This window comes from Hyla sarda, chromosome 8 (assembly GCF_029499605.1).
Source record: "Hyla sarda isolate aHylSar1 chromosome 8, aHylSar1.hap1, whole genome shotgun sequence".
In the NCBI taxonomy this organism is placed as follows: Eukaryota; Metazoa; Chordata; class Amphibia; order Anura; family Hylidae; genus Hyla; species Hyla sarda.
The window spans coordinates 78514608-78540648 of NC_079196.1; the positions used below are offsets into that span (position 1 = coordinate 78514608).

General features: G+C 43.8%; 1 protein-coding gene across 2 annotated transcripts in view; it reads right to left on the minus strand.

Annotated features, from left to right (window-relative positions):
- SH3BP4 (SH3 domain binding protein 4) overlaps positions 1-26041 on the minus strand; it is a 79560-nt gene that overhangs the window by 14982 nt on the left and 38537 nt on the right. For both annotated transcript variants that reach the window (XM_056534312.1, XM_056534313.1), the window contains exon 2: positions 9225-9399. In XM_056534312.1, coding sequence (XP_056390287.1) covers positions 9225-9342 — 118 coding nt within the window. In that variant the 5' untranslated portion in view covers positions 9343-9399. The remainder of the gene's footprint in view (positions 1-9224; positions 9400-26041) is intronic.

Genomic DNA, 26041 nt, shown 5'->3' on the forward strand with positions numbered 1-26041 from the left:
ATTACGTTGTGCTCATTTTTGCAGTTTTCTTTTTGTCTTTTTTGTGCCCATTTTTTGAGCATTTCCTTTTGTTTTCTATGTTTTGGTGCTTGGTGGATACTATTTGCAGTGGATAGCAAATTATCACGTGCGTTTTTTCATAATTTGTGCACCGCTGCATCATTTTGCCCAACCCTACACCATCAATGAGAAAACACAGAAGTGTGTCAGATGATCGACTACCTTGAGGTATAGTGAGTGGTTTTCCAAGTTTGCGCAAAATGTATCATTCGTCATGCGCACGTATGATACATTTTGAACAACAGCACAAAATATAAAACCAGTAGAAACAGGGTAAATAAAGCCCATTTTCTTGCTGGAAAAGTTCTTTGTTCATGTGATGCAAAAGGTAGAATTCAAAAGTTCTCCATTATATTTTATACTATGTAGATTATTTTTAAGATGTAAATGTAGCCTAACATTCAGGTTATGCTACAGTATATCCGTGCCAGGTCTATAGAGGTCAATAGACCAAATGTAGTTGAGTACTGTATATATACTGTATATACTGCTTACTTTGATGGACTCAAGAGCCAGGCCACCTGTGCTTTAGAGCCCCTACTAAAAAAAATAAAAAAAATAAAGTATACCCTTGGTAATGGAGAGAAGGTAATCACTGGCAGACTAGACTCACTTCATTAAGTTCAAAGCACCGAGGATGAGTACGCTGTGGTATATGTCGGCATACCATCCTGCTGATATATACCTTGAACAAAGGCTACTTTTCAAATATGAACATAGCGTAAACAGTTCTAAATTAATGTGTGTGCTAGTCAATATGGTCTTTAAGAACACTTGGCTTTGTGACTGTATTAGGAAGCAGAGCTTTTTACACAATAGGTCACAACTCAGCAAACAGAGAACATATAAAGAACATATGTCAATCTGGAACGCTCACATCTATCTGTATTAAAATGTTTGCCATATAATTCATAGTCGATTATCGATCTTATGCCCAAGTTCAGACTGTTTTCAGTTTTCTGGCATTAGGTTTGTGCTTTGAGTGACAACACAATGCAAAGTCTGGGCGTGTGGTGCCCCAATGTATAGGCCCTGGAGGATAATGGAAGGGCCTCATGGGATGGGTCGTGCCCCCCCCCCCCCCTTTGCTCTATTAGGTAGGAATTATTGAGGTAGTTGCAATATGAACAAAATTATTTACTTTTGGCTGAGCTTCTATCATAGGTCTTCGGGTGTTGCTGGGCAGAATTGAAGAGGATTCTGATTGGCCAGCCCAAGCCACGGCGGGAACCCTGAAGGATATTTAAGATCCAGCTGGACAGAGGGGGCTGCTAGTCCGAAGATCTACCTGAAGTAAAGACAGCGGCCCTTCCCTCCCTCCCTGTCACGGTCTGTTTTTGAGGGTGTCACCAATGGTGGACAGTTATATATATATATATTTTATGGTTAAAAGGGGGTGTCACCCAGATTTTCTGGGTGGACAGCTGTGGTGAATGAGTTCACTGGTGTTTACATGTTGGAATATGGTTTATCTGGTTATTTATTTATGAATTAAGTTATTGGTTATTTATTAATAAAATTATTACCCTAATTACCCTCAATAAACGGCCGTGGCCTTTTACCCCAAATTGAGTATGGTGTGGTTATTTCTTTGAGGTAAATTTGGGGGGCGGTCCCTATCCCATGAGACCCCCACAGATCTGGACTTGCACCTTGCGTGCATGCATATCATCAATAACATTGAGGTTCATGTAGGATCACAGTGGCTTGACTGGTATCCTGGAACTGGGAACCTGTGAAGGAACAATGAAACGTGGAAGAAAAATGGCAGGGATCTACTGTAATACTATATTTGTTTATTGACATCTGGGAATAAGAAAGGGAGAGTAACCTTACAAAACACGTCTTGCCATTCTGAGGTTTCATACTTTTTTGTGCTATATGTGCCATCAAACGAATATGGGGGAGATTTATCAAAATCTGTCCAAATGAAAAGTTGCCGAGTTGCTCATAGCAACCAATCAGATCACTTCTTTCATTTTTCAGAGGTCTTTTAAAAAATGAAAGAAGCCATCTGATTGGTTGCTATGGGCAACTCAGCAACTTTTCCTCTGGACAGGTTTTGATAAATCTCCCCCTTTATTAATACAATAGCCTAACAAAGTCGGTATCAATCTTTGCCAGGTAGCGCCACCTTAGAGCAATTTTTTTTTTTTACCACATTTTCTGTTGCCTTTGGCACAAACAACTATGCAAATTTTGTCTCATCTGCAGGCTACTGGACATTTTAGAAGAATGTACAAATTGATTTTACATCAAACCTATTTTACCTCAAAATATTTTTTTTAAATCTAGATTTTTTTTAAATTCAGCCATTTTCTGCAAATAATGGCCTATAAGTAACTGTAAATACGAAAATCCAAAGCAAACTCCTTTACGTCCTCTAATATACTATTTGTGAATAGAGGTTGAAGAGAAGTTTTTAGTAAACGGACGTGTTGAGTTTGCTGTATAAAAGAAGAACTGTGTATTTACAAAAACCAATCCCACATATCTATGAGGGCATCCTTGGCGTGTGCCTGGTTTTATCAGTATCTGTGAAAAGGTTGAGGTTTATTTATAAAATGACCTTGGTTGCATTATGTTCATGCTTATACCCACAGAAAAGGTTATTCTATTCACTGTGCAAGGACAAGCACATGGATCTCACAAAACGCTGAAAAAGAACTGTGTAGGAAGATAGGAAGGCCGCCATTGTGTTTATCGGGTTATCTCACAGATAAGAGCTACATGGCAGGAAACAAAGTGGGACCAGGTTAGAAGAACATTTTTGGTGTATATGTGTATCCATCCTCTGGTTATTGTACTTCAATAGAGAATTTTTTTTTTTAGGTTTGATGGATGATTTGTTAGGTGGTTTATGCACTAGGGGTTTGGTTTCTTTTTCAGTGTATACATATTGATTCTATTGTATATTTATACTTTTTTGGTTTGCTATATAAATAAACATAGAATTTAAGACAATTTTTCATAAATTAGGGAGTGCACATTCTGTCTTTTTTGTTACACGTTGTGGATTTGTGCCTTAGTATTGCTGCACATACCCAGTGTGGAAGATTAAAAATGATGACCTATCCACAGGATAAGGGATAACTAGCTGATCGGTGCGGGTCTGACAGCTGGGACCACCACTGATCATGGGAATAAAAGGTCAAAAATGTCCCCCAAGTGAACTGAGCGGCAACGCACATGCTCGGCCATTGCTCCATTCACTGTCTACAGACAGTGACGCTGAACTTGTCAACGTTCTAAAGCCCCATTGACAAGGAACAGAGTGATATGCGAGCATGTAAACTGCTGTTCCATTCACTTAGGGGACATTTGGTCTATGTTTGTATGATCCTGGGGGGTCCCAGCTGTGCAACCCCTGGCCGATGAGCTAATTTTTCTATCCTTTCTGTCTCCCCAGGACCTAATCCACCACGGGGAGGTTGCTTGTTTGCACAGGGAAAACACAGAGCAGGGGGGAGGGGAGAGAGGAGAGGACGGAAATCTCACCTCACACCGGCGGTGACTACAGCTCTGATGTCCACTCATGGCGGCTCAGGTGAGGAGACCAAGAATGCAGGCGGCGGCAGGAAGGGAGGTTGTATATGTATGGTGTGAGTGTATGTGTGATGTGTATGTAATGTATGATGGGGGAGGATGGTGTATATCAGTGTTTCCCAACCAGGGTGCCTCCAGCTGTTGCAAAACTACAACTCCCAGCATGCCCTGGGCATGCTGGGAGTTGTAGTTTTGCAACAGCTGGAGGCACCCTGGTTGGGAAACACTGGTGGATATGTATGGTGTGAGTGTATGTGTGTATGATGTCTATGTGTGATGTGTATGTAATGTATGATGTGTGTATGATGTCTAAGTGTGATGTGTATGTAATGTATAATGTGTGTATAATGTCTAAGTGTGATGTGTATGTAATGTATAATGTGTGTATGATGTCTAAGTGTGATGTGTATGTAATGTATAATGTGTGTATGATGTCTAAGTGTGATGTGTATGTAATGTATAATGTGTGTATGATGTCTGTCTATGTGTGATGTGTATGTAATGTATGATGTGTGTATGATGTCTAAGTGTGATGTGTGTGTAATGTATGATGTGTGTATAATGTCTAAGTGTGATGTGTATGTAATGTATGATGTGTGTATGATGTCTAAGTGTGATGTGTGTGTAATGTATGATGTGTGTATAATGTCTAAGTGTGATGTGTATGTAATGTATAATGTGTGTATGATGTCTAAGTGTGATGTGTATGTAATGTATAATGTGTGTATGATGTCTAAGTGTGATGTGTATGTAACGTATAATGTGTGTATGATGTCTAAGTGTGATGTGTGTGTATAATGTCTAAGTGTGATGTGTATGTAATGTATGATGTGTGTATAATGTCTAAGTGTGATGTGTATGTAATGTCTAAGTGTGATGTGTATGTAATGTATGATGTCTGTATGATGTCTGTGTGTGATGTGTATGTAATGTATGATGTGTGTATAATGTCTAAGTGTGATGTGTATGTAATGTATAATGTGTGTATGATGTCTAAGTGTGATGTGTATGTAATGTATAATGTGTGTATGATGTCTAAGTGTGATGTGTATGTAATGTATGACGTCTGTATGATGTCTGTGTGTGATGTGTATGTAATGTATGATGTGTGTATAATGTCTAAGTGTGATGTGTATGTGATGTATGATGTGGGGGGGCAGCGGCAGGTGTATGTATGATGTGTGCATATGTATGGTGTATATGTATGGTGTGAGTGTATGTGTGTATGTAATGTATGATGTGGGGGGGCAGTGGCGGGGGTGTGTGTATGTATGTATATGGGGGCAGTGGCTGGTGCATGTATGATATGTGTATGCATAAATGTTTTGTATAGGAGCAGACTGGCATTAGGGCAGTTGTGCCATCTAATTTTATTTATTTTCAGTGGCACCCGCACTATATTGCACCCCCAGAATCCCGCCCCCTTCATACTCACCCGTCAACCAAGAGCCCCACGGATGCACACAAACACGCCCGAACCAAAACTACAACTCCCAGCATGTTACACCATAACCTAAACTGTAGAACTATAAAGTGTAACATGCTGGGAGTTGTAGTTTTGGTTCGGGTCAGCTGCAGAGCCATAGGCTGCATCAGGGCATGCTGGGTGTTGTAGTTACTAACTGTAATTCCCAGTATTCCTTGACACAGACTATGGCTCTGCAGCTGACACAAACCAAAACTACAACTCCCAGCATGTCCTACAATAACCTTAACTGTCCTACTATACAGTGCAACATGCTGCAACACCCACACAACCATAGGCTGTATCAGGGCATGCTGGGAGTTGTAGTTATCTAGTAATTAAATGCAACTTCCAGCATTTTCTGACACAAAATGCACCATATAAACTGGAGAAGCAGAACACCCCCCCCCCCCCCCAGTAACACATAAGTCCCTATTGAGACTGAAAAATAGTGATTAAAATATTTTAAAAAGTGCGTATATATGTGAATAAGCCCCTTTCCTAATAAAAGTTTCCAATTTTCTTTAAATAAAAATAATGTACAAAAATAAACATAAGTGATATCGCTGCATGTGGAAATGTCCAGACTATTAAAATATAATGTTAATTAAACCGTATGGTGAACGGTGTAAATGTAAAGAATAGTCCAGAATTGCTCATTTTTGGTCACTTCATGTGAGAAATTTTTTATAAGGTGATCAAAAAGTTACATCTAGACTTATCTGGTCTTGTCTCGGGTGTAAGAGGCGCTACAGCTCTCCCGCCACTAATAGTCTGACATACTGCGATCGCCTATTAACCCATTAGATCATCGCTGTCTAAAGGATCTTATATCCATCCCTGGTGGTCTAGTGGGGGGGGGGATCAGACGATTTTGGTGAAAATTATGTTATCTGCCAGGACAAGTGGATTTTCTTGAGGGACAAGTAGATTGTGTTCCGCTTTAGTCCCTTGGACAAGTAGTTTTTTTTTTTTTTTTTATTTCCACACCCCTGTATATATATATATATACACACACATATTCAAGGAAAATAGGTGACTGCAGCACCCAAGCGTAGTGAAAAAAATGTGGAGTAGCTTTATTCCAGAAATACCATGGTGCAACGTTTCTGTGGTCTCACACCACCATTTTCAAGCTTGAAAATAGTGGTGTGAGACCACAGAAACGTTGCACCATGGTATTTCTGGAATAAAGCTACTCCACATTTTTTTCACTACGCTTGGGTGCTGCAGTCGCCTATTTTCCTTGAAATAGCTATTTCAGACCCATAACTGGGGTCCCATAGACCGCCAGCACCAACGCTTCAGCCCGGTTATTTGGTTAGGCTGCTCCACCTGTCTTTTTTTGTATCTATATCAGTGTTTCCCAACCAGGGTGCCTTCAGGTGTTGCAAAACTACAACTCCCAGAATGTAGTAGTTTTGCAACATCTGGAGGCATCCTGGTTGGGAAACACTGAATATATGAATATATACATATATATACACACACAATATATATATTATATATATATATATATATATATATATACACACATACATACACATATACATACATAAACACATACACACACACTTTTTCTGAGGGTTTTCATTACAAGGCATAAGCGGGAGGCATATGACTGGTTCAGCGCACACAACACAGCACTAGTAACATGCTGGATGAACATATACAGGAAATGGCCAAAAACATGCAGGTTTAAAGAAAAAGGGAGGGCCAACATCCAAAACGCAATATGTAGCATAGTTTCAGCAACCACAAAATGCAACACAGCGTTTGTATGGATGTACATATGTATACACTGTATATCTAACTATCCATCCAATCAAAGCATGTATATAGAAGATTAAAGACACCACGTCCACATATCAACAAATAAAACACCACAACTGGTACACAATTGAGACATACAGACTACAAACCACTGTGCATGTTTTGTTTGCCTTCGGGCGATACATCAGATATTCGAGCACGCTCTGATATTACTCTGGTTTGACCTCATTTCTACAGGGATACCATGTAAACACTACAGTAAGGAAGCGCTGATCCCGACTTAGATCTGTATCTACAGATATAATTTGGGGAAAGTTGAACGAAGGGACGCAATACAGGAGCCTTATGATTTAGACCAAACTTAAGGGGCTAAGGAATTAATTTACTAAAAGACTGACACGTGAGACACCAATCTTAGTAAATTTCTCCTTTATCGGTTTTTATAACAAGCAATAGAATGGAGATAAACCCATATTTATTATTTAGAAATAGTGAGGTGTAGATTATGTATTACACACACTACTTGCATGGGTAGCAATGGTGCCCGGAATATTACCTTCTATTTGATTCTTGGATGCTGGCCTATTTATTGGTAATTTAAAGGAGTACTCCAGGATTGGAAAACATATCCCCTATCCTAAGTATAGGGGATATATTTTAGATCACGGGGTGTCCGACCGCTGGGACCCCCCGCGATCTCCTGTATGGGGCGGGAATCTCCGGCTCAGCCATAGCGCTGCATTGAGGGGGCGTGTCCACCACCGCTTCATGTGGTGGTCGACACGTGCTCTCTGGCCAGAGAGCTGGGGCCCTGTACAGGAGATTGTGTGTGTGTGTGGGGGGTTTCTGTAAAGACACAGAAAGGCTCGGAGCACAACTGATACAGCCAGGTCTGGACGGATCCCAGTGACTTAAATGGAGTCTGTCTGGGATTCGATATTTTACTAGCGTTAAGTGGAGAGAAAAAAAATAGGACATGCACTATTTTTTCCCCCCACTCAACTTCAATCGTTCTGAAGGACCGATTGACAGAGCACTCTTTACAGGAGCACAACCAAAGCACGAACATGCCCTTAGACTGCTTCTAACATACATCTTCAGCTGCCTAAAGAGCTATTGTGATTTGCAGGTTTATGGCCCATTTCTTCCATTTTAAATGTTAACATTTTTTTTACTTGTAAATATCAACCTAGAGATGGGCGGTATGACCAAATATGTGTATCACGGTATTTTTGTAACTTATGGCGGATCCACGGTATATAACGGTATTTCTTTCACCCCCACCCCAAATCATGTGACCCGCAAGCGCTGTTCTGCTCCCCCCAAATTACGTTACCTGCGAGCGCTGTTCTGCTCCCTCCCAATTAATTATCAGCCCAGCGGGGTACTACTCACATGTCACCCACAAGCACTGCCCTCCTCCTCTTTGTTAGGGGCTGCCGGCACTGGAACTCACTGCACGCCAGTGGTCTCCAACCTGCGGACCTCCAGAAATTGCAAAACTACAACTCCCAGCATGCCTGGACAGCCAACGGCTGTACGCTGTATCCCTATGCCCGGGCTGCAAAAGATAAAGAAAATAAACTTTAACTTACCTACGTCGGCCTTACGCTGGGGACGGGAACGTCTGAGAGCTGTCAGCCTATCACTGGCAACAGCGATGTCCCGCCCTGGACAGTGATAGGCTGAGCCCACTGTCATGTAAGAAGCTGGCTTCTTACATGACAGTGGGCTCAGCCTATCACTGGCCGGGGCGGGACATCGCTCCGGCCGATGATAGGCTGACAGCTGTCCGGCATTCCAGTCCCCAGTGTGTGGCCGATGTAGGTAAGTTAAAGTTTATTATCATTGTCTTTTGCGGCCCTGGCATAGGGATACAGCGTACAGCAGTGGTCTCAAACCTGCGGACCTCCAGCTGTTGCAAAACTACAACTCCCAGCATGCCCGGACAGCCGTTGGCTGTCCAGGCATCCTGGGAGTTGTAGTTTTGCAACATCTGGAGGTCTGCAGGTTGGAGACCACTGGCGTGCAGTGAGTTCCAGCGCCGGCGGCCCCTAAGAAAGAGGAGGAGGGCAGTGCTTGCGGGCGACATATGTGAGTAGTACCCCGCTGGGCTGATTATTAATTGGGGGGGAGCAGAACAGCACTCGCAGGTAACATGATTTGGTGGGGTGAGTAGAACAGCGCTGATGGGTCACATATGATTAGTTCCCCGATGTGGGGACAGCGCAGCGCTGGGCTGATAATTCATTCCCAAGGGGGAGGGGCCAAACTGGTATTGCGGTATGGGAAAAATTCATATCGTGCAGCCCAAAAATTTCGGTATTCGTTATGAACCAGTATACCGCCCAGACCTATAAAATGCCGTTGTTAAGCTCACCTTTGACATCACTAAGGCTTTGATCAGGGAGACTGCTGCTAATATCAATGAGTGTTCCCTCAGACTTGCAGCGCGGCAGGCCATTAGTGTTAGCGGACCGAATCTTTTGTGCAGCCATCTTGGTGATTCCTTTTTCTTCACTCAGGAAAACATACCTCCAGTTAGATCAAGGCAGCTGAAGAGAACAGAAAGGTAGGTTTGTTAGGCAACTTAAGAAGCAGCAACATACCAATGAATGAACAGTCATAACAAATGCCACATGGATATTTACACCAGCAGAATTCAGACCAATATGAATATTGGAACAGTTGGGCTGTATCGTTGTGTACAAACCTATTGAACAAAGCAAAAAATGCTAAAAAAAAAAAAAAAAACAGTATAGGGCAGTTGTCTTCAACCTGCGGACCTCCAGATGTTGCAAAACTACAACTCCCAGCATGCCCGGAAAGCCAACGGCTGTCCGGGAATGCTGGGAGTTGTAGTTTTGCAACATCTGGAGGTCCGCAGGTTGAAGACCACTGGTACAGGGGGTGCACAATCACAACCCCACTGTATCCCTAAGCCAACAGTACAACATGCAGAGATATTTTTTTACCCATTATACCTGAAACAATCACACCAACCTACAGAGATACAGTAGTTATTAGGGGCCACAAATGTGTAAAAATATGTCAACGTTATTAATTCATTCCAAACCCAAACATTACAATTAGAGATGAGCGAATTTACAGTAAATTCAATTAGTCACAAACTTCTCGGCTCGGCAGTTGATGACTTATCCTGCATAAATTAGTTCAGCTTTCAGGTGCTCCGGTGGGCTGGAAAAGGTGGATACAGTCCTAGAAAAGATTCTCCTAGGACTGTATCCACCTTTTCCAGCCCACCGGAGCACCTGAAAGCTGAACTAATTTATGCAGGAAAAGTCATCAACTGCAGAACCGAGAAGTTCGTGATGAATCGAATTTACTGTAAGTTCGCTCATCTCTAATTACAATACCGAAAATAGGACAAAGCTGCAACTGACAGAGGGTGTTCTGGCGATAATCCAAGGCAGTATAACCATGTAGTAATAAAGATAAATCAATCTATTACTGGTGTACATAAGGTATAATCAAACACCATGCAAATAATAAAATATGTACAAGGTGCAAATAGCTGCAGAGAATAAATCTCAAGAACTAGCAGGAAGTGTAAAAACAATACATACAGATATACAGGCATTGAATACATAGACGTACCAATAAGTGACCTGGGAGCCGCAGGAACACCAGCACCTACATATGTTTCTGTAAAGTAAACCTTCTTCCGGGGGATTTATGGCAGCTTTTTACTATGTACACCTTCTATATATTTATTATTTGCGCGGTGTTTGATTATACCTTATGTGTACCAGTTCCTGTACAACCCAATTTGGACATTTCCTGTACACCCCCAATTTAAACTAGGGCTGGGCGGTATGACCAAATGTGTGTATCGTGGTATTTTTGTAACTTTTGTGGTTCCACGGTATATAACAGTATTTCCTCCTCCTCCCCTCCCCCAAATTAATTATCAGCCCAGCACTGCGCTGCCCCAATCGGGGTAAATACTCACATATCACCCGCAAGCGCTGCCCTCCTTGTCCTATTGGTTGCGGCCGCCGGTGCTGACACTCTATACTATGCAGTATCCCTAAGCCCGGGCTGCAAAAGGTAAACAAAATAAACTAACGCATGTTCCGACGCCGGCCTTACGCTGGGGACGGGAACGTCGGAGAGCAGTCAGCCTATCACCGGCCGCAGCGATGTCCTGCCCTGGCTGGGGATAGGCTGAGCCCACTGTCATGTAAGGAGCTCTGGCCGGCTTCGTACATGACAGTTGGCTCAGCCTATCACCGGCCGAGGTGGAACATCGCTGCGGCCGGTGATAGGCTGACTGCTGTCCGACGTTCCCATCCCCGAGAAGCAGGTGAGGCCCAACGGACCAACGGGAGGTGAGTTAAAGTTTATTTTGTTTATTTTTTGCTGCCCGGGCATAGGGATACCGCACAGTACAGAGCAGTGGTCTTCAACCTGCGGACCTCCGTTGGCTGTCCGGGCATGCTGAGAGTTGTAGTTTTGCAACATCTGGAGGTCCGCAGGTTGTAGACCACTGGTATAGAGTGTCGGCGCCGGCGGCTGCAACAAGCAGGAGGACGAGGAGGGCAGCGCTTGCGGGTGACATGAGAGTATTTACCCCGATGGGGACAGCGCTGGGCTGATAATTGGGGGGCAGCGCTCGCGGGTCACATATGATTAGTTCCCCGATGTGGGGACAGTGCAGCGCTGGGCTCATTCATTCCCGAGGGGGGGAGGGGCCAAACTGGTATTGCGGTATGGGTTAAAATTCATATCTTGCAGCACAAAAATTTAGGTATTCGGTATGAACCGGTATACCGCCCAGTCCTAATTTAAACATCTCCACATTAAACTAACATTGTAGCAGTGTCATTTCTTCAGTGTTGTCACATGAAAATATATAATAAAATATTTACAAAAATGTGAGGGGTGTACTCAGCTGTGTGTGATCCTGTAAATACATTGCCCCTCATTTAGGGAGCATTCACACCACATTTTGGACATACGGGTGCCGACGGGGGGAGGGGGAAACCGGGCACTCCCTTACCCCGGCCGGATCAGCCCGTGACTCCATTTACTTTAATGATCTGACCGGAGTCAAACGGTGACTCCGGTCGGCTCAGTTTTGACCCGTATGCAGTTTCCTGACCGGACCTAAAACCGTAGTATACTACGGTTTTAGGTTCGGTTCAAAACCGCATACGGGTCAAAACTGTCTGGGGTACGGGAGCGCCTGGTTTGCCCCTCCCCCCCGCCGGATCCGGCACCCGTATGTACAAAACGTGGTGTGAATGCACCCTTACTAGTTTTTGTTAGGTTAATTTGGCGCATAGTGTCTGTGACAGGAAAATCCGACAAGTCGGACATTGCATTGTAAAAAGCAGAAAGAGAGGCGTGGTCTGTCACAAACCCAACACTCTAAGGGCCATTATGTTATGCGCCACCAGATGCCCATATACCCTTAAACAATTGGTCTTATTTTATTGAGGCTCTTAGATACAAACAAATGCCCTGAATTCTTAGGGTATAAAAAGCTGAATATAACCCCAAGGCTTCCTTTCTAGACATGTCCCTTATCTCTGTTGTAAAAAGGAGCTAGATCACCAATAAAATGCTCAGTTTGGCGTGATATAATATATATATGACAGGTAATCATTTCAAGGTAATCTTTATTTATCTTTATGAGGTACGAAGAAAGTGCAATATTGATATAACCGTCACACCTATAAAGTAAAGTAAACAGCATCACTGACAAAAGCCGAGCATATATATAACTCTAGTGTTTTAATCTAAAACGTGTCCATAAGGGTGGGTACACATCACATTTTACCCCTCCTTTTGGCATACACCCCAGAAAGAGCTCTGGACTTGACAGATGCTTAATAGTTGCATCCATCATCCATGGACCAATATGGGATCCAGTTTAAGTAACCTTTTTCTATGAATGATTTAATAAATGAATTCCATTACAGCCAATAGATGACGGAGGTCAGTTATACATTCCTTTCAAGTGTACCTGTCATTATATAAAAACGTTTGACATGTCCCATGGTTGTTTCAAAAGTTTTTATTGATTTGGGGACTAAAGGATCCTATTAAATGTAATAGCCTAATCTACTACATTAGATCATGCTTAATTTTTTTGCCAGATTGTCTGGACCAGTGTTATCCAGCCAGTGTGCCTCCAGCTGTTGCAAAACCTCAACTCCCAGCATGCCTAGACATCCAAATGCTATCCAGGCATGCTGGGCATTGTACTTTTGCAACAGCTGGAGGCACACTGGGTAGAAAATACTGGTTCAGAAGGTCACTTTTGGCCTCTGCTGGGCAATGTAAGCCTATAGCTATGCATAGCATATATGTTAAGAGCTTTCTTGATGAACGTGCTAAATCACACAAATGAGACATGAACATATCCAAACTGGTTGGAGGTACCGAAAATCTATTCTTTAAAGGAGTAGTCCAGCCCCCAGGATAGGGGATAAGTGTCAGAAAGTTGGGAGTCTGACCGCTAGGACCCCAACGATCTCCTGCCCCGTCCCCCGGCTCTCCCCATGAATGATGTCGACCATGGCACAAAGTGGTGGCCAACATGCCCCTTCCATGCCTGAGATACAGCGTTCATGTATCTCATCCAATAGAGATGCACGGAGGGGGCGTGTCAGCTAACGCTTCGTGCAGGGATTGACACAACGCCATTCATGCTGAGAGCCGGGCAGGAGATTGCGAAGCGGTCGGTCCTAGCGGTCAGACCCCCGCGATTTGACATTTATCCCCTATCCTGGGGATAAGGGTTTTATTTTATTTTATTTTTTTTAGACTGGACTACTCTTTTAATACGTTTTACCCAGTGCTCTGAAACTCTGACCTCTCCTCACCAGAAAGACTGTAGAAATTGCTTTCAGCACCCCCTTCCACTGTTTTATACACTTTACCCAAAGTGCCATAAAATGCTCATACTGTAGTCATTGGCAGACTGTTGACTTCAGTAGGGGAAAGCATGGCATGTAAAAATGTAGTGTGACTCTGTGGCAAGGGAAGGGTGTATTTCCATAGCTAACCCTGGTGAAACCTCCACCTGTGGCCTAATTAATGAGGTAGCAGAAAGGGGAAGTGTGTTTAAAAGGAAGTCAGACAATAGTTGGTGCTCTCCCCAGAAGACAGCAAGCTGGTTGTATGGGGGAGGCAAGGGTCCTGGTGAGGAACACACAGCCTGAACTGTGAGTGGCCCCAACAGTGAAGTGGACAAGACAAGGAGTCTTAGCACACATAGCAAGAAGTTGCAAATGTTGGGTGTGAACAGTGAGTAGAAGGTTGCAGGAGACATAAGTTTAACTGGCCAGGAAAAGCCCACCAATTGATAGTCAGGGCATGCTGGATTGTTTAGTTAGTGAAAAACAAAAACTGGCGTGATCTGCCCATAGCAACCAATCCCATGTCAGGACTGGGATTGGTTGCCATTAACAAAAGGCAACATTTTTTTTTTGTCTCTGGCAGATTAATAAATCTGGGAAATTTTTAGGGAGATTTATCAAAACCTGTGCAGAGGAAAAGTTGACCGGTTGCCCATAGCAACCAATCACATGGCTTCTTTTCATTTTCAGAGGCCCTTTCAAATATTAAAGAAACAATCTGATTGGTTGCTATGGGTAATTTGTCAACTTTTCCTTTACACAGGTTTTGATAAATCTCTCTTTGTCTTCAACATGTGGGCACATTTTTTAGAAAAATATATTCAGTTTCAAACATTATATAATATTTTCAATATAAATTATTTGTTTACGCACTAAATGCAGACAGACGATGTGGGAAATATTATTAAGTCCTCCCATCAAGTTGTAACCAAGGCCTAAATGAATAACTCAAGCCAGGTTGCCATAGGGCCTAGAAATGTGTTACTTGTCGTTAACTATTTGGGTTTATTTGTCTATAGAAATTATTTTTGCTGGGCTACTGAAAGATATTAGAAGCCACTTAAAAGGGGGTACTCCGGTGCTTAGACATCTTATACCCTATCCAAAGCATAAGGGATAAGATAGATGCCTGATCGCGGGGGTCCTGCCGCTGGGGACCCCCATGATCTTGCACCCAGCACCCCAGTTAAAATCAGTCCCCGGAGCATGTTCGCTCCGGGTCTGATTTCTGGCGACCACAGGGCCGGTGGCGTGTGACGTCACGCTCCGCCCCTCAATGCAAGCCTATGGGATGGGGCGTGACAGCTCACGCCCCCTCCCATAGGCTTGCATTGTGGGGCGGAGCATGACATCACACGCCGCCGGCCGTGTGGTCGCCGGTAATCAGACCCGGAGGGAACATGCTCCGGGGACTGATTTTAACTGGGGTGCTGCGTGCAAGATCCTTTAGATAGGGGATAAGATGTCTAAGCGCCGGAGTACCCCTTTAAACCATTTCAGATGGAATATTTCAGTGCTACACAGAGTAGTCAAATGCAGGAAAGGATGTTAGATATTAGGGAACATTTCCTATCTCCCTTGCATTGAAACCTTTTTTGTTAAACACGTTACACAATAGATCGGATCTCCCGATTGTCCTAGAGACCGCACATATTATGATGTGACTCACAATGACTTATTCCACACATCAGAAGCTCTATGACCATTGAGATAATAGGTTTCTGTAATTTACTTAAATTAATTTCCTGTGCCCTGGAAACAAATGTCTAACAGATGGAATGAGCATTTATATTACTGCGTCTTCCTGTTACCTATTAGATCGTAGTGACAATTGTTAAGCCATATTCTATTCTATCTAGATAAAAGTTGGTCTGTATACAAGTATAAACAGTTTTCTGTCATCCAAAAGGAAGTTTATAACAGGAAAAAACTGGAGAAAATGGGAGGTTTTTAAGTTTCAAACATCCTGCGACATTGCATGTGCCAAAACACTGACTAACGTTTTTTTAACACCCTACAGGGCGATAATGGGATTCCTCTCTGCACAGAGGCTAAGTGACAGAAAGAAAGATTGGTACTATTTTAAACCTTAACTATTGCAACATTGCATCTCAGGGGAAATATGTAACTATACATTGTATGTCAGGTTATCCATAGAAGAAACAAAAGCATGGGAAACACACACAGCCCGAAACTATATTCCAGTAGACTAAGCATATCCTAAACAATGGAAAAAAAAAAAAAAAATTAATTCTACAGCAAAATCGGTAAAACAGAACGATGTGAGTGGTTAAAAGGGAAACTGACAACCAGTTCACCCGCATTAAACCCAATACACAGGGTTATAGTGAGAGTGAAATGGAATACAAAGAGGTATCTCTCATTCAGATTTGAGGTCCAGTTCTTGAAATACCCAGTGTATTTGCGCAATGGAGGTGGGACCCAGATTGCTGGATACGCAATACAACGCAACGCAAATTCGGGTATGTGATACCTCATAATCTGGTTCACTCCCAGTATAACGGGTGAACCGGCTGTCAGTTTCCCTTTAAGGCCAGATAAAATGTAAGCTTTCTATTCTATTTTATAACAATATATTAAAAGGATAACTCCGGCATGTACAACTTATCCCCCATCCTAAGGATAGGGGATAAGTGTTAGATCGCAGGGGGTCCGACCGCTTGGGCCCCCCGCGATCTCCTGAACGGAGCCCCAGCTCCCTGCATGAAAGGAGTGTTTTGGACCACAGCACGAAGATGCGCCCAACATGCCCCCTCCATGTAGTACTATGGCAGAGCCGGAGATTGCTGAAAGCAGCTCTCCTATAGAACTGTATGGAGGGGGCGTGTCAACAGGGAGCCGGGGTTCCCCAGCGGTCTGACCCCCTGCGATCTAACATTTATCCCCTATCCTAAGGATAGGGGATAAGTTGTAAATCCCAGAGTTTTCTTTTAAGGGAGAATGTATGATATTAGTGGAAATTGTGAATGACAACAGTAAGGCCCCTTCCACACAGCAGGACTTTCGAGCAGAATCTGTCAGGAAGTTAGTTAAATCCATTGCAGCAGAGTCCTATTATTTTCACGCTGCAGAAAGTCAAACTCGGACCTCTGCAAAAAGAATTGACAGGTTAGTTCTTTCAGTGGATTCTACTTGGACATGCATTGCAGTTTATGGAGACGGCGCATTTCCGCACAGTATTTTTGGCCACTCAATGCCAGACCTTTTGTGATGGCGCCCCCCTTAGCAGAGCTAAATGGTAAGGTGAACATAGCCTTACTTTTAGGGTAGGGTCACAAATTCTATCTATTGAGTATGTGCTCCTCCCTCCTGAATCAGGTATTTAGGAGGTAGGATGCACACAGGTGTTATGGTGATCAAGAACGCGCATGCGTTCCAAACGCGTCCATGTGAGTTGCCTGCCGGTATGGTGATGGTGTTTGGAGTGTGCTCTTCGTTTTAAAGAAAAATAATAAAATTCAACATTTAAAAAAAGGTACTGCTGGACTACTTCTTTCTTCAATTGCTGATAGGGTCACACATGCCCTATTTTGCTGCTGCGTATTTTCTTGAACATTTAAGATAATGGGTAGGAAAATATGCAGCAGCAAATACGTAGCAATATACAGCATGTGCGACCCTACTCTTATGGTTGTAAAATGTTACTGAACTTAAATTACCAGCCATTTTCTATTGAGTTAAATAGAATTCAATAATCATATAATGGCCAACTGTGAGGGACCTAAACCCTAATAATGGAGACTTATGTAACTGAGGCATTATATTCTGATAATGTGCCATACAAGACAGATTGCTTTACCAGCTCTACAAGCTATAAGTCTTCACTAATGAAAATGTTATATAAGATGGCTTCATGTTGTTACTCTGATGCCTCTAAGACACAATTTATGGACTCCTAAAAAGGTATATTCACATGGCAGAATTTCTGCATTCATTTGGGTGGTTTCTGGCTTCCATGAAGCATCAGTATGCTGAAATTCTGAAGTGTAAATGGGAGAGCAGAATCCCATTGAAGTCTAATCAGCTTTAATTTGATGCGGAATCCACATGTGGAATCAGTCCATGTGAATATAGCCTAAAGGAAGTTTGTCCTATGGTTTGTTAACAAAAAGATAATTTCTGCACAAATGTTTACCTTTTATTTGACTTCTGCCCCCCCCCCCCCCCAATATAAATAGCAACCGAAACCTTGTACACACACCTTGGATCTACAAAAGACTTATGATACAACTTTACAATGACTGTATCAAAGAAATTGGTATTAAAAGTTTTTCTGAATAATATTTTTTTTTTATTTACTTACAAAAAAAAAAATTATAATACGCTGGAGGTCACTGATTGACTGCAGAGTATACAAGAACACACAGCAGGGAAGGAAAATAAAGCTGGTGTGAGGGACCCAAAGGGATGGGGTTCGAGCAAGTATAGCATTTTTTTGTTTCATCATAAGCTTTGAGGGGATAAAAAATACATATTTCCTTTTTCGATGGTAAACTCAGTACGGCACGGAAAAAGCGACATGTCACTTTTTCAGCGTGGTCAAGCTTTATTTCACACCTTGCGATGCTAATCATCATTCAGAGAGGACAGTGGCACAGCAGCCAGGCAAGGTTTTTGCCCATGTGACATATCCCGGGTTATGGTTTAGGAGTGATCAGTTTGGACTTCCCATCAGTACTTACATAGGAATACTGCTAGCAGTCTCTGTCCATATTCATGCAGTCAGAGATAACATTTAACTACATAAAAAAAAAAACACAGATAAAAAGGATTTAGGATTAGTGTCCTTTTAAATGACAATAGATGAGCCTAACAATTTGGCTGTAATTAAAACCCTGGGGTGGAAAAGTTATTAAAATTCCTGAATACTCTAGGAACCAGTTCGATCACTCCAGGAGCCAATTGTTCTTAGTGGATTGGCAATAAAATCTTCTCTAATCATTACCAGATTAAAAAATAAGTAATCATAGGGTGAGGCACCAAAGGCAAAGTTAGTTCACCACGGATCATGCTGCCGTTACACAGCAAATTCTGCATGTATGACATTGGATTTAGATTTACAACATAATGTAAATTATTCAAAAGCCTGGACTGAAAAAATAATTTTTGGACTGTAGCCCAAAGGTTTAACCTGTTCAGGACACATGCATACGCCCTGCATCCCGAGTCCTTAAGGACGTAGGGCGTATGAATACGCCCGTGGGAATTCCGGTCCCCGCTGCAATCATTCACATCGCCGAGGAGGGTCCTGAGACCCCCCCATGTCGGCGATTGCAGGAAATTGCATGTCAATTCAGACATGCAATGTTCTGCTATTCCGGGCTGATCGGGTCTCTGGTGACCCGATCGCCCAGAAAATAGGGATGATCGGAACTGTCAGTGACAGCCCCGATCATCCTAAGGGATAGGAGAGAGGTTGAATGGCTGCAACCTTCTCCTATCCCCTGCCATTAGTCAGCAATGAGTGCTGACTAATGGTAGTTGAAGATGGGGGTTGCCATGGAAACCCCCCGCTCTGCCCACCCCTGGATGTCAGGCAGAACGGGGGGAGAAGATGGCGGCTGGTACCTGAGAAGAAGATGCTGTGGGGACTGCCGATCGTCGGTGAAATCAGCGGCGCAGGTAGGGAGGCGACGGCGTGGAGCATCAAGGGAGGTAGCAGTAAAGCGATCTTTACTGCTGCCTTCCTAGTGGTTGCCAAACTGCAACATCTAGTTTTGCAACATCAACATGTAGTTTTGCAACATCTGGAGGGTCACAGTTTGGAGACCACTATTACAGTGGTGCCCAAACAGTAGTCCTCCAGATGTTGCAAAACTACAACTCTCAGCATGCCTAGACTGCCCAGGCATGCTGGGAGTTGTAGTTCTGTAACATGTCCCTTCAGATTTTGCAATTTTCATGAAAATTTTGAAAATTGCTGCTGTACTTTGAAGACCTCTAATTTTTACAAAAATTAAAAATATGCCCATTTTATGATGCCAACATAAAGTAGACATATTGTATTTGTGAATCAATATAACATTTATTTGGAATATCAATTATCCTTACAAGCAGAGAGTTTCAAAGTTAGAAAAATGCAAAATTTTCTAAATTTTCATGAAATTTGTTGATTTTTCACCAAGAAAGGATGCAAGTAACGACGAAAATTTTACACTAAAATAAAGTAGAATATGTCATGAAAAAATCTCAGAATCAGAATAATCGGTAAAAGCATCTTAGAGTTATTAATGCTTAAAGTGACAGTGGTCAGAATTGCAAAAAATGGCTCCATCCTTAAGGTGGAAATGAGCTGCGTCCTTAAGGGGTTAAATGTCTGAAATTTTCTGTCATTTCTTACCTTAAAGGGTACCTCTCATCAAATAAACTTTTGATATATTTTAGATTAATGAATGTTGAATAACTTTCCAATAGCATGTTAATGAAAAATATGCTTTCTATTGTATTTTTCCTGATCAGTCCTGTCAGCAAGCATTTCTGACTCATGCTGGAGTCCTAAACACTCAGAGCTTCCAGCCTGCTTTGTTCACAGCCAAACAGGCTGTGAACAAAGCAGGCTGGCAGCTCTGAGTGTTCTCCTTTGTGAACAAAGCAGACTGGCAGCTCGTAGTGTTTAGGACTCCAGCATGAGTCTGAAATGCTTGCTGCCAGGACTGGTAGGGAGACCCCTAGTGGTCATTTCTTCAAAGTGGAAAATTAAATAGAAAGAAGCATACTTTTTAATACCATGCAATTGTAAAGTTATTCTGCATACATTAATCTATATTATATCAAAAGTTTTTTTGATGAGAGGTACCCTTTAAAAAATGGTGTGTAAATATAGCCTAAGTTAGACATTTGACTTGTGGGATTTGTACCTCAAATTATACAGAGATACAGTTTTGTTTGTGTCTCATGGAAAAACAGTATAAAAGGGAAAAAAATGACATGTTCCAGCACATGACAGATTATGAAAGTATACTTCAAGGGGGCAATATGTAGCTTCACCGGGACAACACACAGACATAAAGGAGTGGCTATGGCAACACAGGGACTCCATGTTCAGGTTGTACTGTATCTGCACATGGGCCATTGAGCGTAAACTATGTACAAGAACGTATGCAATAAATCATACAATCAATCTGACCCCCCTCCGGACACACACTACCAGCTAGAATCCTTATAATAAAACCTTCAAAGATCAAAAAGGGCATTCATTAATGCCATTCTGCCTGTATGAGAAGTAAGAAGATAAAAGATGGAACCACCTATGTTTATAGGATCAGAGGTATGGTATACGAGCATGTAGCAACTTAGTAGTCATCCGGATCAAAAATATTGAGTCGTACGCGGAGGTGCTAGGACGTATAAAAAAAGACAAGTGTCAGTAACGTGTTCGGTAAAGAGGCAAAAGATAACACCTGCACTCACCACTGGTAGACTATGTTTCTCTCAAAGGGCATAATCGGGGACGCCGGGCTGCAGAAGCTGAGTGCTCAGAGGCGAACGACCGGTGGTTTTCGCGCAGTAAAGCGCTTCTTCCGGCCTCGAAGAGGCCGGAAGAAGCGCTTTACTCCGCGAAAACCACCAGTCGTTCACCTCCGAGCGCTCAGCTTCTGCAGCCCGGTGTCCCCGATTATGCCCTTTGAGAGGAACATAGGGGGGTATTTATCAAAGGATTTATGTGTTTTTTTTCACTTTACTTTGGCGCAATACTTCGGCGCAGTGTCTTTTTGCACCAAAGTTTGGCGCATTTTCTCCACTGTCATTTTTACAACTTCTCAAAATCACACGGTCCTGTGTATGATTTTAACTTTAGTCAGTAATTCATCATTTGCGCCAATCGATCTTTGGTGCAATTTTGCGCCCTTAGGTTATTTTTTGGCGCAATTCACCGCCAAGAAATTTTGCACATAGAAAACACACATAGCAATGTCAGAAAATGTAAAGGCGTCAAAATACATAAAAAAAAAATTTTTGTGAACGTCTCCGGGGCTGCGCAATACTATCCTGCGACATAGTTGTCTCTGAGTGACCTTCACCCTCCATTGAGCCAGCATTGGACATGGCCACACAGGTTCAGGAAAGTTAAGCACTAGAGTAACCAAAGAAAAACTACTCAAGTTTAAAATAAAATCCATTTCACATGGTGACTATAAACCCCACAAAAGAAAATAACTCATGTCGCTTGCTGATATACTGCAGGAGGGACTCAGAAATGGCTGCTCTACAGGGTAAAATACGCGTCCTCTGTGGGGGTAAGTTCTGTGTAAAAGGCGCTGTGAACAGCTAATTTCAACATTTGAGCCAAAATTACTAACAACTTGCACCAAATGATAAATTTGGTGCATGTCCACGAAAACCAAAGTGAAAAAAAAAGGGTAAAAAGAAACTGTCAACAGGCAAAATTGATAAATACCCCCCCATAGAGTCTACCAGTGGTGAGTGCAGGTGTTATCTTTTGCCTCTTTACCGAACACATTCTGCCTGTATATTCAGGAGTATTCATTAGTGTACCGTATTTTTCTCCCTATAGGACGCACCGGCATATAAGACGCACCCAATTTTAAAGGTGCAAAATCTAGAAGAAAAAAAAAAGATTCTGCACCCAACAGTGATCTTCAACCTGCGGACCTCCATATGTTGCAAAACTACAACTCCCAGCATGCTAGGAGTTGTAGTTTTGCAACATCTGGAGGTCCGCAGGTTGAAGACCACTGGTATAGGATGTAATACTCACGTGTCCCCGCCGCTCCGGACCAGTCACCGCTGCCCTGGATGTTGCTCCATCGCTGTGTCCCCGACGCTCTGGACGTCTTCTTCCCCGGGATCCATGCTCTCCGTCGCCTTCATCACGTCGCTAGGCACGCTGCTCCTATTGGATGACGGCGTGCGCGACGATGTGATGACTCCGAAGGAGAGCGCCACCATGCAGGGGATCCCGGCACGGAGCAGACACCGAGGAGGCAGGTAAGGTCCCTCCCGGTTTCCTGTAAGCTGTTCGGGACGCTGCGATTTCACCGCGGCGGTCCTGAACAGCCTGACTTTCGCTTCAGACGCGGCGGTCAACTTTGATCGCTGCGTCTGAAGGGTTAATACAGGGCATTACCGTAATTGGTGATGCCCTGTATTAGCCGCGGGTCCCGGCCGTTGATGGCCGCAGGGACCGACCCGATAGGTGTGTATTCGCCGTATAAGACGCACCAACCTTTCCCCCCCCCCCCCCCCAGAAAAAGAAAAGAAGAAAAAGTGCGTCTTATACGGCGAAAAATACGGTATAAGATCAAAGAGGTTCCCAGACAGACTACAGTGTGGTGTTTGGTCATTATTATGTATATGATTTATTTATTGGATATTAAAAAGTGCAGTAAATTAGGTTTTATTTTCTGCAAATACTGGCATAAAACTGACCAAAATAGTCTATTATGGTCATTATGCAGTGTTCAGCAGAATATCTTTTCGATGGTGCTCTGAGGTATAACATGGCATACAGATAAAATGAAATGAAGTGATATGTATGCGCCGGAACATGGATCTCTGAAACAAGCAAACCGGTGGCGAACAAAAAAAGCTGGCCCATCATACATCACCAATACGGCATATAAACACAACTTTGTTACTGCAGACGGCTTTGCTATTTCTAGAAAATTCACAGAGCACCAGCAGAGAGCAGGGACAATAAATGGAAATTGAAACAGCAGGAATCTAGAAGGGTCATTCAGGAATTCACAACAGAGTTTCTGGAAAACCACAGGACAAGATTGCACAATGAGCAAACAAAAAAACAGACATAAAAACACCACAGAAGTGCAACAGTGAAACTGCAGGCAACAATAAACAAGAGTCTAATGTGTGCACACAGTGAAACTTCAGAACAATGCCTGGAGCAGCAGGATAGAGAACGCTCATCCTCACAGGCACTGGGTCAAGTCAACCTGTCTGGACTGAAGCATGCACCACAGTCATGCACCACTTACTACAGTGGTCCTTAACCTTGTTGGAGGGATGAACCCCACCAGTTTCATATGCGCATTCACCGAACCCTTCTTAATTGGAAAAATAAAATATGATCTTTTCAAATTCAAAACATAGGAGGTATATATTTAAGTATATATTTATACATCGGTGCACAAAATGAACAAAACTATTAAGACAAGTTAGGCGCAGGCAGTGTTCCCCCCACACACATTAGGCGCAGGCAGTGTTCCCCCCACACACATTAGGCGCAGGCAGTGTTCCCCCCACACACATTAGGCGCAGGCAGTGTTCCCCCCACACACATTAGGCGCAGGCAGTGTTCCCCCCACACACATTAGGCGCAGGCAGTGTTCCCCCCACACACATTAGGCGCAGGCAGTGTTCCCCCCACACACATTAGGCGCAGGCAGTGTTCCCCCCACACACATTAGGCGCAGGCAGTGTTCCCCCCACACACATTAGGCGCAGGCAGTGTTCCCCCCACACACATTAGGCGCAGGCAGTGTTCCCCCCACACACATTAGGCGCAGGCAGTGTTCCCCCCACACACATTAGGCGCAGGCAGTGTTCCCCCCACACACATTAGGCGCAGGCAGTGTTCCCCCCACACACATTAGGCGCAGGCAGTGTTCCCCCCACACACATTAGGCGCAGGCAGTGTTCCCCCCACACACATTAGGCGCAGGCAGTGTTCCCCCCACACACATTAGGCGCAGGCAGTGTTCCCCCCACACACATTAGGCGCAGGCAGTGTTCCCCCCACACACATTAGGCGCAGGCAGTGTTCCCCCCACACACATTAGGCGCAGGCAGTGTTCCCCCCACACACATTAGGCGCAGGCAGTGTTCCCCCCACACACATTAGGCGCAGGCAGTGTTCCCCCCACACACATTAGGCGCAGGCAGTGTTCCCCCCACACACATTAGGCGCAGGCAGTGTTCCCCCCACACACATTAGGCGCAGGCAGTGTTCCCCCCACACACATTAGGCGCAGGCAGTGTTCCCCCCACACACATTAGGCGCAGGCAGTGTTCCCCCCACACACATTAGGCGCAGGCAGTGTTCCCCCACACACATTAGGCGCAGGCAGTGTTCCCCCACACACATTAGGCGCAGGCAGTGTTCCCCCACACACATTAGGCGCAGGCAGTGTTCCCCCACACACATTAGGCAGGCAGTGTTCCCCCACACACATTAGGCAGGCAGTGTTCCCCCACACACATTAGGCAGGCAGTGTTCCCCCACACACATTAGGCAGGCAGTGTTCCCCCACACACATTAGGCAGGCAGTGTTCCCCCACACACATTAGGCAGGCAGTGTTCCCCCACACACATTAGGCAGGCAGTGTTCCCCCACACACATTAGGCAGGCAGTGTTCCCCCACACACATTAGGCAGGCAGTGTTCCCCCACAGACATCCAGCCTCCAGTCATATACAGTGTATGGCTGGAGGCTGTATGCCTGTGTACTGCCCACTTCAGTGCTCCAACCACCGCTCCGGCTATAGCAGTAGGTCCCGGTACCGGTGGTCGGAGCAACAAAGATGACGTGCCGCTGGTCACTTACGAAGCTGGCTAGCGCGCGTTTTCCTCCTTCTCGATCCTTCGGTCCTCGGCCCCTTCGTTTCTATGGGCGCACGCACGGGAGGTCAGTGACATCCCGGCGGCCCCTGCGTTTTTAAACTTAACGCGGGGCCGCAGGGAGTTAATAGTGATCGGGGGAATTGCCCCGTCGCTACAGGACAGGCAAACACTGGCTCTGCTCGGGGCCCCGGGCCTGCTGTTGCGACGGCCTGGAGTCGGGTGTGTGTCTTGACCTCTGCCGAACCCGCAAGACTTACTCACCGAACCCCTGGGGTTCGATCGAACCCAGGTTAAGAACCACTGACTTAATAGTACATTTATTTTGTCAGAGATCATATCATTATTACTATTATTATTAATGGCTTAATGAATGGGTGCCAAGTGAGATGGGTTGACCTTATAGGACAACCCTTTTAAATACATTCTGTCCCAAAATTATAATTTTTTTTTTTTATTAGACAAAAACTGGTACAATTTACCCTTAGCAACCAATCACAGCTCATTGTTCATATCTCAAAAGGGAAACTGTCAGCAAGAAGAATATAACTGTCTGCTATGGGCACAGGACCATGATAACCTTTGTATCTTTATTATGCCTCTCCACTGTTTGTTGGTAAAATCCATTTTTATTAATATGCTAATGAGGGTGTTTAGTGCACTGATCCTCCCGCTATTCATCTGGCTGCTCATCACCGCAGAGAACGATGTAAGGCTAGGTTCACACTATGAAATATCCAGCCGGAA